Raw genomic sequence first — 17,221 nt, forward strand, 5'->3', positions numbered from 1 at the left:
ATTTCCCTGTACAAAAATAGGGGTAAACCGTATGGGTTGATAGGTATGAGTTAGGGTTAAGGTTTGGGCTTGAGTAAAGTTCGGACTGGGGTTTAGACCCAGAGGGTTAGATAAATGAATGGAAGTTAGGGTTAAGGCTTGGGCCATGAGTAAAGTTAGGACTGGGGTTAGGGTTTTGGTTATGGCTAAAGTTGGTACAGTACTGGGGTTTGGTCCACAGGGATGAGATAGGACTGAAATTAGGGTTTGGGTGAGGGGTAGTAATGTTAGGACTGTGGTTTATTTTTTTTTGGGGGGGGGGGGGTCAGATTGTATAAGTAAAATGTGTATCGTAAACGCTCCTCCACCCTAAAACTAAACAATCAACTCTAAATCTTGACTTCACATTTTTTTCCCTCCTGATGACGATCGCTTGTGTTGTGATCGAAACGTCGTGGTTTTTTTTTATTAATTTGAACCTATCTACGTGATTTTACCGAAAGACCCAAAGAATATGAAATCATCCATAATAGAGGTTTTTGGGTTAGATCGCGTAAATATATAAATGTGTCGTTAAAACCCGCCACCACCCGACACAGCCAACTAGTAAGGGTTGTCACGTAAACAGAACGTGGCCAATTCGTCACTAGTACAGCACACCGGTGTGTTGGAGAGCCAAGCCACAACATTTACAATCTGAGTACGACGTTTCGCCAAGAATTACAACCAGCTTCATCAACTAGCTTCATCAGCTGTACTCGGGGCGAATTGGCACGTTCTGTTTACGTGACAACCCTTACCAGTTGGCTGTGTCGGGTGGTGGCGGGCTTTAACGACACATTTATATATTTACGCGATCTAACCCAAAAACCTCTATTATGGATGATACTGGTCGCGAAAGCCTACGTGTTAAATATGAAATCAACTTTAAAATCTTGGACATCCCACCCACGTGGTGAGCAGGGTTCAGGAAGGGGGGGAGAGGGCGTGGCACCGGCGGGGGGGGGCGTGGCGAAGAGGGTGTGGCCCACATCGCAGCGCTGCGATTGGCTTCATCCTTTGGAACTAGCCCCCCCCCTCTCACCCCACCCCCCCACACGACTTCCCGCGCATGCGCACTCGTTGGGCCCATGCTGGGTGGCGGCCGAGTGTCCGTGCGTGGTTCCGCATTCCTCTCGAAGTGACCGCCCCCCTCCCCACCACCACGTCCTGCAGGTACCTCGAGCAACTTCGCGATCCCCTTCCCTCTCGAAGTCACGAACAGCCCTCGGACGGGTACAGCCTCGAGCGTCGACACGAGGAGCGAATCGACAGCCTCGCCGCGACCATGAGCGACGTCGACAAGCAGAGGCAGATCAGCGTGCGGGGCATCGTGGGCGTGGAGGACGTGGCCGAGGTGAAGGGCCGCTTCAACCGCCACCTGCACTTCACCCTCGTCAAAGATCGCAACGTGGCCACCCCCCGCGACTACTACTCGGCACTGGCGCACGCCGTGCGCGACCACCTGGTGGGCCGGTGGATCCGCACGCAGCAGTACTACTACGAGAAGGATCCCAAGGTGAGCTGTGGGGTGTAGCGAGTGAGGTTGGGCGGGAGGTGAGAGATGGCTGGGCCCTAGGGGTGGGTGGGTGGAGAAGAGGGGGCAAGTAGCGGAAAACTATCGTGGGGGCAGGGGGGTGCCTTGGCCCACCACCACCACCACCACCCTGGTGGCCAAAAGCTACGAGAGATATGTTTTCAACGACAGTGTAAAATCACACAAACTGATTTAAAACGCGGTTTAGATAATTAAAATTCATTGCTATGAAAATGCTTTCAGCATAGAAGTTCGTTGCTGGGATATTTATTCAGTTTGATACGCGTCAATGGTATCGTAAAGAGTTGACAACGAGTACCGTGGGCGTAATGTTGTGATTCTGCAAGAGGAGTCCGCTGTATACAATATAGCGTAGGTGCGACCGTGCGAGACAATTCAAATATTGTGGCCCCAGCTGACCCGATTGCAGCACCCCCTGAGCTGACAATGGAGCAACTACAAGGGTGGAGTTGACATGGTGATGTGGACGAGGGTGGAGTTTACATGGTGATGTGGACGAGGGTGGAGTTGACATGGTGATGTGGGTGGGTGAGTGAGTGGCTGGGTAACTTGGTGTGTGTGGGTGCGATGTGGCACTGTGGTCGTGAAGAGGTTATGGAACTATGGGTATGGTGGTGACGTATTTGTAAGTGCGTGCTGTTGGATGCTTGAATGAGGTTGTTGAGGTGTGCTTCATGGGTGGAGTGGGATGGGGAGTTTGAGACTGTCAATGGTGGGATGAGGTGCAGTGGGTGGGGCTGCGGTGTGCACTGTGAGCTTGGGATGATGGAGCTGTGGAATTGAGTGGCGTGGTGTTGGGATCGAGGTGGCGAGATGTGGACTGGCGACGGTCAGGTAGGATAACGAGATGCAGTAGCGGATGATGTGGTCGTGGTGTGAAGAGAGTGGATTGAGGTGGTGAGTTGGGGGGGGGTTTGAGAGTAGGAATTCTAGAGATGGCCGCTGCACGGGGCTGGGGTGGGGGTGATTTGCATGGGGACTGTTTAGGTCAATTGTTAGTGGAAGGTGGGGCGAGGTGGTGGTGGTAAACCTGTAAAGTGGGGCAGGCTACGTGGTTAGGAGTGGCGTGGCATGATGGGGGTGCGACGTGGGGTGAGGTGAGGTGGTGGTCTGGAGTGTAAAGTGGAGTAGTGGAAGCTCTGTCTGGGGTGGCGAGGTGTGGAATGTAGTTTGATGAGATGTGAGGTAAGGTGAAAAGGTGAGCTGTAAATTAGGGTGATAAGGTTAAAGGAGTGGGGGGGGTGAGATCTGGGGTGGGGTGGAGTGTTGAGATGCAATGCGTTGTGAATAGGAAGGGTAAGACACTCACAGAAGCAGCAGTCATCAGAAGCAAGTCGGTTTCAACAATGACTTTAGTGTTTAGTTTGTTGTCCTTCGCCGCAGCTCCGATTAGCACGTTTGGCTACGTACTGCCCAAAAGAAGTTCAGCAAACGTACAGAGATCCACAAACAACCAGACCCACAGACAACCAGACCCACGGAGTTACCCACGGAGTTACCCACGGAGTTACCCACGGATTTACCCACAGATTTACCCACAGAGGCACCCACAGAGGCACCCACAGAGGCACCCACAGAGGCAAAGACAAAGATCCCCCGTATAGCCTTAACAGACTGTAGGGGCAAGTGCTGTTAGCGAGCACCTATGAAGGCCGGAACGGTACACGAGGGGGTGGGTGGCCAGCACCACGCCCGACCGCCTTTGTCTCCCTAGTGACAATGTTTACACACCGCACCAGGTACTCATTTGAGGCTGAGTCGACCTAGGGGAGGCCCGGGACCGGTTCAGATAATCGTCACTGGTGTTGGCCGTGAGCGGGAATCGAACCTGGGTCGCCAGGTTCATAGCGCAGCGCGCTAACCGCTACACTATCGCTCCCCACAGAGGCACCCACAGAGGCACCCACAGAGTTACCCACGGAGGCACCCACAGAGTTACCCACAGAGTTACCCACAGAGTTACCCACAGAGTTACCCACAGAGTTACCCACAGAGGCAGCCACAGAGTAACCCACAGAGGCACCCACATAGTTACCCACAGAGGCACCCACAGAGTTACCCACAGAGGCAGCCACAGAGTAACCCACAGAGGCACCCACATAGTTACCCACAGAGGCACCCACAGAGGCACCCACAGAGGCACCCACAGAGGCACCCACAGAGGCACCCACAGAGGCACCCACAGAGGCACCCACAGAGTTACCCACGGAGGCACCCACAGAGTTACCCACAGAGTTACCCACAGAGTTACCCACAGAGTTACCCACAGAGTTACCCACAGAGTTACCCACAGAGTTACCCACAGAGTTACCCACAGAGGCAGCCACAGAGTAACCCACAGAGGCACCCACATAGTTACCCACAGAGGCACCCACAGAGTTACCCACAGAGGCAGCCACAGAGTAACCCACAGAGGCACCCACATAGTTACCCACAGAGGCACCCACAGAGTTACCCACAGGGGCACCCACAGAGTTACCCACAGGGGCACCCACAAAGGCATCCACATAGTTACCCACAGAGGCACCCACAGAGTTACCCACAGGGGCACCCACAGAGTTACCCACAGGGGCACCCACAAAGGCACCCACAGAGTTACCCACAGAGGCACCCACAGAGTTACCCACAGAGGCACCCACAGAGGCACCCACAGAGGCACCCACAGAGTTACCCACAGAGTTACCCACAGAGGCACCCACAGAGGCACCCACAGACGCACCCACAGAGGCACCCACAGAGGCACCCACAGAGGCACCCACAGAGGCACCCACAGAGGCACCCACAGAGTTACCCACAGAGTTACCCACAGAGGCACCCACAGAGGCACCCACAGAGGCACCCACAGAGGCACCCACAGAGGCACCCACAGAGGCACCCACAGAGGCACCCACAGAGGCACCCACAGAGGCACCCACAGAGTTACCCACAGAGGTACCCACAGAGGCACCCACAGAGGCACCCACAGAGGCACCCACAGAGGCACCCACAGAGGCACCCACAGAGTTACCCACAGAGTTACCCACAGAGGCACCCACAGAGGCACCCACAGAGTTACCCACAGAGGCACCCACAGAGGCACCCACAGGGGCACCCACAGGGGCACCCACAGAGTTACCCACAGAGTTACCCACAGAGTAACCCACAGAGTTACCCACAGAGTAACCCACAGAGGCACCCACATAGTTACCCACAGAGGCACCCACAGAGGCACCCACAGAGGCACCCACAGAGGCACCCACAGAGTTACCCACAGAGTTACCCACAGAGTTACCCACAGAGGCACCCACAGAGGCACCCACAGAGGCACCCACAGAGGCACCCACAGAGGCACCCACAGAGGCACCCACAGAGGCACCCACAGAGGCACCCACAGAGTTGCCCACAGAGTTACCCACAGAGTTACCCACAGAGTTACCCACAGAGTTACCCACAGAGTTACCCACAGAGTTACCCACAGAGTTACCCACAGAGGCACCCACAGAGGCACCCACAGAGGCACCCACAGAGGCACCCACAGAGGCACCCACAGAGTTACCCACAGAGTTACCCACAGAGGTACCCACAGAGGCACCCACAGAGGCACCCACAGAGGCACCCACAGAGGCACCCACAGAGGCACCCACAGAGTTACCCACAGAGTTACCCACAGAGGCACCCACAGAGGCACCCACAGAGTTACCCACAGAGTTACCCACAGAGGCACCCACAGAGGCACCCACAGGGGCACCCACAGGGGCACCCACAGAGTTACCCACAGAGTTACCCACAGAGTAACCCACAGAGTTACCCACAGAGTAACCCACAGAGGCACCCACATAGTTACCCACAGAGGCACCCACAGAGGCACCCACAGAGGCACCCACAGAGGCACCCACAGAGTTACCCACAGAGTTACCCACAGAGTTACCCACAGAGGCACCCACAGAGGCACCCACAGAGGCACCCACAGAGGCACCCAGAGAGGCACCCACAGAGGCACCCACAGAGGCACCCACAGAGGCACCCACAGAGGCACCCACAGAGTTGCCCACAGAGTTGCCCACAGAGTTACCCACAGAGTTACCCACAGAGTTACCCACAGAGGCACCCACAGAGGCACCCACAGAGGCACCCACGGAGTTACCCACGGAGTTACCCACGGAGTTACCCACGGAGTTACCCACACAGGCACCCACACAGGCACCGACACAGGCACCCACAGAGGCACCCACAGAGGCACCCACAGAGTTACCCACAGAGTTACCCACAGAGTTACCCACAGAGTTACCCACAGAGTTACCCACAGAGTTACCCACAGAGGCACCCACAGAGGCACCCACTGAGGCACCCACAGAGGCACCCACAGAGACACCCACAGAGACACCCACAGAGGCACCCACAGAGGCACCCACAGAGGCACCCACAGAGTTACCCACAGAGGCACCCACAGAGGCACCCAGAGAGGCAAACCAAAACAAAGATCCCCCATATAACCTTAACAGACTGTAGGGGCAAGTGCTGTTAGCGAGCACCTATGAAGGCCGGAACGGTACACGAGGGGGTGGGTGGCCAGCACCACGCCCGACCGCCTTTGTCTCCTTAGTGGCAATGTTTACACACCGCACCAGGTACTCATTTGAGGCTGAGTCGACCTAGGGGAGGCCCGGGACCGGTTCAGATAATCGTCACTGGTGTTGGCCGTGAGCAGGAATCGAACCCGGGTCGACAGGTTCATAGCGCAGCGCGCTAACCGCTACACTACCGCTCCCCACAACCCACAGAGCCACCAACAGAGTTACCCACAGAGGCACCCACAGAGGCACCCACAGACACACACAGAGACACCCACAGAGTTACCCACAGAGTTACCCACAGAGGCACCCACAGAGGCACCCACAGAGGCACCCACAGAGTTACCCACAGAGTTACCCACAGAGTTACCCACAGAGTTACCCACAGAGTTACCCACAGAGTTACCCACAGAGTTACCCACAGAGGCACCCACAGAGGCACCCACAGAGGCACCCACAGAGGCACCCACAGAGGCACCCACAGAGGCACCCACAGAGGCACCCACAGAGGCACCCACAGAGGCACCCACAGAGGCACCCACAGAGTTGCACGGTTGGCTACATACAGTTCTAAATAAGTTCAACATAATTGTACGAGCAGCATTATCAATCGGTAGGAGCACGAACAGAAGTAGCATTAGCAACATCAGCAGCAACCTTCAACAGCGGAAGCATAAAAAACGAATAGGATCATCAGAAAAAAAAACCTCAAGCAAGTGTCAGCAATAATAGTGGAGGCATTGGTAAGCAATAGGGACACCTTAACCTCCACTGGATTTCTGAATTAAATACATTAGCAATATAATCTCAACCATTGTTGTGATAGTAATGACTCTTACCTGGAAGGAATTGCTTTATCCTGTTCCCATACATCACCACCTGCAGTGGAATACTCGTAATTAACCGTGATCAATCAACTGCTGGATGAAAGCGTCCCCCAAGCTGATCCCCCAAATCTCGTGGTCCTATGTTACCTGAGTGCAAGCGGATTTATTTTGCAAGTTTGCTCCCTCCTTTGTCTGCCTCCCCATCATTGAATTCCACCATCGGCCATCGTCCTCGCAAGCGCCGTGTCCTGATCAAGCTCCACAGTGATGGCATCACGTTTCCCCCCTCTGTTTAAGACCGAAACAGGAGGATGATTTCTCCACAATTTTGGCTGTCGCCTGATGTGGCTGGTTGTGATTACCGGCAAAACGTCGTACTCGAATTGCAAATGTTTTGGGTTTAATCCCCAGCCCACCGGTGTGCTGAGCCAGTAACTAATTGGCATGTTTTGTTAACATGACAAACCTTACTAATTTATTGTCGGGTGTTGGTGGGCTTAACGACACATTTACGTGATCTTACCCAAAAAACCTCTATTCAGGAAGCTCATTTTGTTCAGCAGTCCCTGCGTTATCTATAACTTGCATATTTTCTCTTATCCACGTGTTCCTCTTTTTTTTTTAGTCCCTCGGTCTAATGCACACTTTTCATCACAATGTGTATGCCTAGTAAAGTTACCGAAGGCCGGACCGGGATTCAAACGATTAAATAGAAGAGGTGGACAAGAGCAGGTCGTGGAGTGCTCTTTGGAAAATGAGCTTGGCAATGAAAAGCAACGTGCCAAATTGCCAACGGACTAACGTATGTCACCTGCCATGACATAGATCAGAAACAAGGCAGTGGTATGTATCTTTAGTCCTCTGCCTATTGACAGGTCTTTGACCCCCAAAACTCTCTCCATCTTGTCCAATCTTGAGCTTTCTTCATCATTTCACTATACAGCTGACCTTCTGCTTCTTGGCCTCTTTCCCAACATCCTTCCACAACTTCCTCTGTTGAGCCCTCACCTCTGAGAATGTTGCCCGATCCACATAGTTTTTTTCTGAATTGTTCTGATTATATTGAGCTCACTCCTGAACCGGCTCTAGAACTTTACAGTCACTCTTTCTCGCCATCTGTCTGATTTTGTCCAGCTGACACCACATCTCAAGACTTTGCGGTCTTCGGTCGTATAGAAATGGCTAAATAATGCACCTACATGGGTCTATGGGTCCGATTTTTCCTTCCACATTTAGAAATATGCATTGAGATTATTTCGGGGCTATAAAGTTCCACATGATAATCGACTTTGTTGAGCTATCATTTGTAGCCAGACCACTTCTGAAATATAAAATATCTCAGTGGGCTTCACCTGGTAAGATTAAAAAAGAGTTTAGTTTTACTTGTATATTTTAAAGTGATTTATTTACCTCTCATATACTTTGCACTCCTATCATGATTTTGTATTGTTTGTTGTAAGGTTTTGACCCGTGCTTACTGCACATCTGTAAAAAAGAGCTTTATAGCTCATCGGATTTCTCCAGGATAAATACATATTCTGATTCTGAAAATCTGTTCTGTGCGAGGTCGCTTCTTCTCCACTGCTGCCTCTCCGCTCTGGATCATTCCCATTTGCTCTCTGTGCTGCCAAGTCCGACGATGGTATTTCTCTGTTCGAGCGTTCTAGTATCTTTATTCGTGCCTTCGTGGTACTGGTGCCTTGTGAGCCGCGTGTTTCCCTCTGCCTTCAAAGAGAAAAACAAATTCTGACCTTTCCCGTGATGTATTTACACATGTCTTCCCGTACAAAGGTGCGGTCCCATTTTACTTTGCTTTATATATTCCAGTTGCCGCTGTGGTTGCTGGCGCGTCTACTCTGGCTCCTGTCCGGTGTCTTCCCTACGGAGTGTGTTGCGCGTGTGTGTTTGTGCCGGCCTTTGTTTTTCCTTCCCTGATCCGGCTTCTCCAGTAGCCACTTGCTGACTGCTTACTCTTTTGCCCTTAAACATCAGCACTAAAAGGACAAAGGCGGCGGCCGGACCGTGGTTCAGGCCACACCCCCTCCCCTTCTCCCCCGCCCCCATACCCCCTTGTACACACCATGCAAGTCTCAATAGGTGCTCGCTAACAGAACTTGCCTCGACAGTCGGTTCAGAGGCACATTTGAAGAACCCATGTTATGTATAAAATAAGTCTTGCGTATCTTTTGTTTGTGTTTGTGCATCTGTAAGTCGTTGTGTGGGTGTGTATTTATGTTTGTGTGGGGAGCAGTAGTGCAATGGTTAGCTCGATGCACTACGAACCCAGCAACCCAACACCAGTGACGATTATCTGAACCGATCCTGGGCCTTCCCTAGGTCGACTCGGCCTCAAGCGAGTACCTGGTGCGGCGTGTAAACATCGCCACTAGGGAGACAAAGGCGGCCGGGCGTGGTGCTGGCCACCCACTCCCTTGTGTGCTGTTCTAGCCTTCATAGGTGCTCACTAACAGCACTTCCCCCATCAGTCTATGAAGGCTATATGGGGTGTCTTTGTGTGTGTGTGTGTGTGAGCAGCGCATCTACTACCTGTCTCTGGAGTTCTACATGGGGCGCACTCTGCAGAACACCATGGTGAACCTGGGTCTTCAGAGCTCCTGCGATGAGGCCATGTACCAGGTAATGCCATCGCCGTCAACGCCGCCACTGCAGGCCCTCTCCACTCTCCGGGGATGAGTGCCCGTGCTGCTGGGAGCAGGGCGGTCTGTCCAGACTGGAACGCGTGTTGGAAGCCGCCCCTCTGTCTGTCTGGATTGCCCCCCCCCCCATCCCCCCCGTTTTATATCTAAATTCAAGCCTGTGACCAAATCGCTCGGAATGTGCCGATTTCGTCAGATCTCTGATGGTTGTATGCATGTGTATGCATGGTCCGTATGTTGAACTTTAGCACCGTAGGTAGCCAACTGTGCTAATCAGATGTGCAGGGGAAGGGCAACAAACTAAACACAAAAAGTGGTTATGCAGAAATGCGTTTTCAATTTATGCAAGCAATGGTCACCACCATTGCATGCCAGATTGGCATCGGCAGCTGCGGGGCTGCACTACATTGCGGTTAGCAGAGGTCAGTGCAGATATATGTATTGCTTGTACGGAACTTCTGTGTTCCCCACGTCTGTGCTGCCCACCCTTCGCAAACCCGCACTGACCTAGCGTAGTGAAGTATCGTCAAGAACCTCCGCTATCCACACGGTGTGGGGTAGGCCCTCATCCAGCAGTGGATTGAGAAAAGAGCTGCAGATTTCTGTTTAAATTATTGGTACAGACATCTGGTCGGCAGCAAGGCTTGAGCCAAATGAACAGTTTATTTTGGTCGGCGGGGGGTGGGGGGGGGGTTCAGGAGATTAACGAGAGATGAAAATTTGAAAATGGCATCGGCACTCCATGTCAGGTTTGAGTTAATGTCCTTGACAGTGCAATAAAGTTATTTGAATCACCCTGTTCATCTTATTCTTTGCTAATCGCACGGAACGTGAATACTATACCATACATTAACCTTTTGCATTACAAAAAAATCCTTTTGATAATGTGAATCTATTTTTAGATTTTCTTTTGGTGTGTAATTGACAAAAGCCACTTTACCACTTGCAACCACCGGCAAATTCTAAACAGCTGCTTCGTTTCTCCATTCGCACTCTGCACAAATATATATTTTTAACGGAGCGTTGAGCAACACCACAATACCCCCTTGTTAACGCTTTCCAATTAAGATTGAAAGCATTTATGAATTATCTGCGTTCGTTCATCCATAACAATGGGGGCGTTGTGGGGGGCACAAGAAATCTCTTAAAGATTATCCAAACACGAAGGAAACCTCACTGTATAGTTGCGTAGCTATTGGAGACTTCCGCTATGAAAAACTTGGTTCAGTGATCAAATGGTTGCCCAACACTTTAAGACACCGTCCAGCGCTGAATGGATTTTATGAATCACAACCACATTTTGGCCACACGGGCCACCGGTCGGCTTCCGTACCGCTGATGCGCACATTTGGAAAGCGTCACATCAGAACTCATGCGTGCACGTGTGTTTTTTCCTAACTTATATTTCCGGGACTTTTTTGCCAGTATCAAAATGATTAAACAGACCCAAGAATAATAATACCTATTCTTGCTGTCGGTAAAAGTCACGTAGATAGGTTCAAATAAATGTTGTTATTTTTTGTTCTTTTCTTTGAACCTATCTACGTGACCTTACCAAAAAACCCAAGAATTATGAATTCCTGCAGTCACGAAAGCTTTAAGTCAAGCAAGAGAATAGGTTTTATCCTTTCTGGCAATAAAGCAGGTGTTAAGATGTTCAAAAACCAAATAGATACCCGTTTCAAGGTATCAAGTCTGCATTAACCACACACATTACTTGTGACGAAACATGCAAAACAAACATAATCTGATAATAAATGGGCATTGTCTTTGAAACTGATTGGCCTCCACCGGAGAGAGTCTTCTTTATGACCTAGCCTCACGAGTGTTTGACCAGAGAAGGCCAAAAAGGTGAACATGTATCATTTCCTAACGGGTTCGTTTTAACGATGGCCCTGTTCTGCTCTCTCCGTTACAGCTGGGCCTCGACATTGAGGAGCTGGAGGAGATCGAGGAGGACGCGGGGCTCGGGAACGGCGGACTCGGGCGCCTGGCAGGCGAGTTGCAGCTCCCCGCATCGCGCGTGCGCTACCGCGTTTGTCTGCTCCGTGGCTTCCTCCTCTGCGACTGCACCAAAACCACCGCACCACAACTAACCCTGTACCAATTGGCCCTTGTTGTATTTCTGTATGTTGAACTTCTTTCGCACTGTACGTAGCCAACCGTGCTAATCTGAGGTGCTGGGGGAAGGGACAACATTCTAAACACAAAAAGCAGTTTTAAAGAAACGAGTTTTTAATCTAGGTTTAACTACCTCGCCTGGTGTGCAGGAGGTTATGGGTTCAATTCCGACCCTGAAGCCTGTACATTTGGAGTTTGCCTGTCCCTCTCTCTCTCTCTGGTCATGTGGATTTTTCTCCAGGTCCTCCTCGACATTTAGAAACATGTGTTCAGAGTATTTGTCTGTGATAAATTTCCACATGATGGCAAGTCACTTCGTTGAGCTATCATTTGTGGCCAGGTCGCTTCTAAAAAAAAGAGCTGTATAGCTCAGTGGGCCTTACCTGTTAAAATAAAAAATAGCTTAGTCTAACTTTCCCACTCCAAAGGCCTCCCACATCTTTTTTTCCCATTCCTTTCATGAGTTGCTTCCATGCAGCGTTGGCGTCCGAACACTGTGATGTTTATCTCACTGCTGCCCTATATTCTGCTGTCTTTCCTCTGCTTCTTGTTTGCCCTGCATCTCAAAGTTGTTCATCTCTCGTCACTTCATGTCCTGCCAATCGCCGCTCTATTTCATGAACTCTAACAGCAGCAGCAGCAGCATCGGTGATGCCCTTTTGTGCTCCTCATATTGTAAGTCCTCATTTTAACGCAGCAGATGCATTCCTGATAATTGGCGCGTTAAGTGAAAAACGTGTGAAGCGGAAATCATATCCCCGTATATAATGTAACGATACTGTAAACGATTAAAAGATGGCGGGACAAATAACTGAGGGTATGGTGCCTCGTTACTGTATCATTGCACGTACTGTATCGTACCGCTCGGCCACACAGCTCAAGAAAGTAGTTTGTCAAACTCGATTTGGTGCTTTCGTGACTGCAAGAATTAATACTTGTTTTTTTCGGTAAAGTCACGTAGAAATAAGAAAAAATAAAATTGCAACACAAGCAATCATCATCAGGTACAGGAAACACATAACCGCAGATATATATACAGACCTTAAGTAGAAGGAATTAACACAGATATACCAGGGGATACAGAGAGATGGAGCACCACACTAAATCAAGCAGGGTTTAGCAAAATTTGGAAACTATTTAAGGCCTCGGTACAGAGCTGCTTCACCTCTTAACTGTGTGCGTGTCTTCCCCCATAGGTCTCTCTACGGTATGTATTCTATCACTATCTTAAATTTCACACTCAACTTACAATTTAACAATCTTTGAAATAGTGTATTCAACCAGGCAAGCGTTAATTGTGTTTTAACCGACCATCTGTGTTGCTTTACATAGTTTCTAAATTTTGCTAAACCCTGTTTGATTTAGTGTGATGTTCCGTCTCTCTGTATCCCCTGGTATATCTGTGTTAATTCCTTCTACTTAAGGTCTGTATATATCTGCGGTTATGTGTTTCCTCTGCCTGATGATGATTGCTTGTGTTGCAATCGAAACGTCGTATATTATGTAATTTTATTTTTTCTTATTTCTACGTGACTTTACCGAAAAAAAAACAAAGCTTAAAGTAGTTTGTCGTCAAACATTCAGAAACTGCGTTGTATAGGGGCGCGCGAGTTACCTGTTATACAATGGCGCGAGTTTTGCATTGTGCGAAAAGTGTTCCCTCACGGAAGAACTGTGTTATTAGCGAGAATGCGTTGTGTGTACACCACGCGTTAAGTGAGGACTTGCCGTCATTTCGTTGATTTGACCCTCATGGCGATACCCCGGGGTTCCAAATAATACAAAATTGGCCGAGGCAAATAAATATTTTATTTCTTGGACACTATTTTTTGGCAGGGGTGTAACGTAACTCCGCGACTGGGGTACCAATCGATCCGAAATCAGTGCTACGCCACACATTAGCAAAAAAAAAATCCGTTATCGAAAAATTCTACTTTGAATAGCGCATCGTGTACAGCTCGTCGAGATGAGTCGATTGTCGCATCGCCGACCATCAGCAGACTATAAAAATGACTGCATCACGGACATTATGTGAGAACCGGGGTACCGCTATGAGGTCCATTTGCTCGACCCTCGCCTCATTTCTAATGGAAGTCTTCCGTCTTTTGGTCTGTCTGTGCGGTTTCTCCCTCCGTGCTACAGCCTGCTTCCTGGACTCGATGGCCACGCTGGGATTGGCGGCGTACGGTTATGGCATCCGCTACGAGTTTGGCATCTTCAACCAGAAGATTGCCAACGGCTGGCAGGTGACCTCTCTTGCCTGGAGACGGACGTCGAAACTTTTTTTTAAGAATGATTTATTTTGACCGATTTGTGTGACTATACTTCACCACGCCGGTCACTGTGAGTTGGTGAATGCGGGGGGCATAGAGGGTGGGAGTGCAGTACAATAGAAATGCGGTACAGTAATGGATTTTGCCGCATTGGCCTTTGCTAGCCATGATGTAGCCCTAGCTGCCTCTGATGCCTGCATGGTGGTCACCCATTCAAGTGCTTTTCAGGCCAAAACCTGCTTGGCTTTCTCAGATCTGACAATATCTTTTATAATTTAACATAAATGAGTTTATATTGTAATGCTTTGATTATTAAAGGGTTTGTCTGTTTCCCAATAGCTTCAAAAAGGTATAAGTATTCACATGCCAATTTTTAAAACTGGTCATCAAAGTATTGTTCAAATGTTAATTCTCATCAGGCCCTGAAGAAGGGCAATTGTCCAGATCGTCGCCTATTATATATTTTTCCATTTGTAAACTATACTAAAACTATTTTTATTTTACCAGGTAAGGGCCCACTGAGCTATATAGCTCGTTTTCAAAAGCGACCTGGCCACAAATGATAGCTCAACGAAGTGGTCTATTATGTATAAATTTAGAATCAACGCATGCTGATTATAAATGTGGAGGGAAAAATCCACGCGACCATGGCGAGAACATCAAAACTCCAAATATACAGGCGTCAGGGTTGGGATCGAACCTACGACATCCTGCATACCAGGCGAGGTGGTTAACATTTCTCCACCGCGGCATTATTGCCGAATTTGTTGAGTTGCGAGCTCTTGACGGGGATGGGGCGGGGGGGGGGGGGCGCCCTCTCGTTCGTCCCTATGTAGATGGAGGAAGCGGACGACTGGCTACGCTACGGGAACCCGTGGGAGAAGGCGCGCCCCGAGTACATGATCCCCATCCACTTCTACGGCCGCGTGGAGCACGGGGAGCACGGGGTGCAGTGGGTTGACACGCAGGTGGGGAGGGGCCCTCGTCGGACCTCGAGCCAATCCACCCTGCCCCCCCACCCTACCCCCCCACCCTACCCCCCCACCCTCCACTCTGCCCCTCCCCTAGTGTGCTTCAATACTGTACATTATTTTGGTTTTGCTTTTGTCATTTTGTAATCTATCCTGGTCTCTTTTGTTCTCACCCTGGTTAAGCAGAATGAACTTGAAACGTAAAATTGGGTGGGTGGCGGGTGGTCCTGATGATTCCAGAAACTATGTTTGCAAAACATTTGAACGATCAGTCTATTTGTCGGTTATTCGATGAATTGGATTGTCAAGTTTGCTTAAAACCTGCATCGAGCGTTGTACGTAAGAATGTGTTTTTTTTCTATTTAAGCTAATGAAACACATTTCGTTTGGCATAGACAAGACGGCCGATACAAACGAGATGGTACAAACTAAATTGAACTGACCTCCACATTTTTACAGATAAATGCATATATGTTGAACCTCTTTTACACCATACGTAGCCAACCGTGCTAATTGGAGGTGCGGAACAGTTCATTGCATCACTGGTGGGGTGAATTGTATAACGTGCTGGCTTACTGCGGAAATTAACCAGCTGACTATTGTGCTGATTGGCCCGGCTTGCTGGAGAGTTTGTTGTGCTTATCGACTGACCAGCTTCACCGACAGAAAGCGGCTCGTTTGGCTGAATGGCGGTGTGGATGGCGGGTGGGCGGGCTGGCAGGCAGAGTGGCTTAAATCACTGTGTGTGGCTGTAAGATTGTGGCTGGCTGGCGATGTGGCTGGAGGGCAGTGTGTCTGACTGCCGGGCAGAACGGCTTATAGCACGGTGTGGCTGTAAAACAGTGGCTTGCTAACGAATGTAGCTGAAGAGGCAGTCTGGCTGACTGCCAGACAGTGGCTTAAAGCACTGTGTGGCTGTAAGATTGTGGCTGCCTGGCGATGTGGCTGGATGGCAGTGTTGCAGGCTGACACAGCCAGCCTGCTTGCCAGTTGAATGTGACTGACGTGTGAGGCCTGTTGCATGCAGGTGGTGCTTGCGATGCCGTACGACACGCCGATACCTGGCTATGGCAATAACACCGTGAACACAATGCGGTTATGGTCAGCGAAGGCTCCCAGAGACTTTAACCTCAAGGACTGTAAGTTGATTAATCGGTCTCTGTAGGCCATAGTTGTTTCTTACTGCATTGACCGTGGCTTTCTCTCTCCGTGCTGTGTTGTTTGCTGTTTTTGGCCCCCCACAGTTCTATTTAAATTGCTTTCTTGGTCTTAGTCAATCAAGGGGTACAGCACTTTCCCACAATCCCTGGCTGTGGAGATGTTTATCGTGTGTCGGGCAAAGCAATGTTTAAATTGTTTACTTCCTGTAGCTGATATTCTTAGCTCTTTCGGTAAAGTCACGTTAAAGGGAAACAATAAAATATATTTTTTATTGTTATATATATTTTATTATTTTATTGTTTCCCTTCAACGTGACTTTACCGAAAGAGCTAAGAATATGAATTGCTGCAGTCACGAAAGCTTTAAATCTAAATTTCCCATAGCTGTTTTTTTTTTGCTCCAATTGAAGTCGGGAAAAAACAAAAACGACTTAGTTTTGTATTTTTGTGCAGTCATTGGGGGCTGGACTAAGATCACCATCAACTCGCTACACTCGAGAATCCAGTTTTAATCGCGGTTTGCCAGCTAAAACCCGAATTTGAACCCGAGCTCTTTTGGCGGTGCCCGCTCAGCGTCTCTGGCCCTCGATTGACCCCGGCCACACGGTCTGTGCTAAGAATTTTTTGTTTGTTATTTTTTTTTATTTTGAACAAGATTCCCGGTACAGAGCCCGAGCAATAAGGGGGTGGGTGGTACAGATATTCCACGGAGGAAGGCCCGAGGCCAGGTGCTCACGGGGCAGGAGATAAGGAATGAGGTTGGACTCTCTGCCCCACTAACGTCGGGATAATGATCAGGAGCATGGCATTTTTAGGGGAGGGGAAGGCAAGGGAAAGTGGCGAGGGTAGAGGAGAGAACGTACCCAAATAAAGAACATGTGCGCAGCAGATTAATAACGTGCGGGACAGAGAATGTTAAGAATTTGCGTTGACTTCCAGGTAACTTTACTGTAAACATTAGAAAATTGTGCGCCTCTGGCATGTCTTGACATGCTTCGTCCGGCAAGATATTTGATCGCTAGTCTTGGCTGCCGCGCTGGCGTTGAACCGTCCCTAATGTGATCGTGACCGCGCGCAATTACAAAG

General features: G+C 49.8%; 1 protein-coding gene across 1 annotated transcript in view; it reads left to right on the forward strand.

Annotated features, from left to right (window-relative positions):
- Window positions 1–1,107: 1,107 nt before the first annotated feature.
- Window positions 1,108–17,221, forward strand: part of LOC116947734 (glycogen phosphorylase, brain form-like) — a 32,013-nt gene continuing 15,899 nt past the window's right edge. The window contains exons 1-6 of the mRNA XM_032963786.2: window positions 1,108–1,537; window positions 9,489–9,590; window positions 11,529–11,607; window positions 13,874–13,977; window positions 14,841–14,972; window positions 16,003–16,114. Of these exons, the coding sequence (XP_032819677.1) occupies window positions 1,307–1,537; window positions 9,489–9,590; window positions 11,529–11,607; window positions 13,874–13,977; window positions 14,841–14,972; window positions 16,003–16,114 (760 nt within the window). The 5' untranslated portion in view covers window positions 1,108–1,306. The remainder of the gene's footprint in view (window positions 1,538–9,488; window positions 9,591–11,528; window positions 11,608–13,873; window positions 13,978–14,840; window positions 14,973–16,002; window positions 16,115–17,221) is intronic.

This window comes from Petromyzon marinus, chromosome 31, assembly GCF_048934315.1.
Source record: "Petromyzon marinus isolate PM22_M1 ecotype Great Lakes invasive population chromosome 31, UKy_Petmar_22M1.pri1.0, whole genome shotgun sequence".
Classification (NCBI taxonomy): domain Eukaryota; kingdom Metazoa; phylum Chordata; class Hyperoartia; order Petromyzontiformes; family Petromyzontidae; genus Petromyzon; species Petromyzon marinus.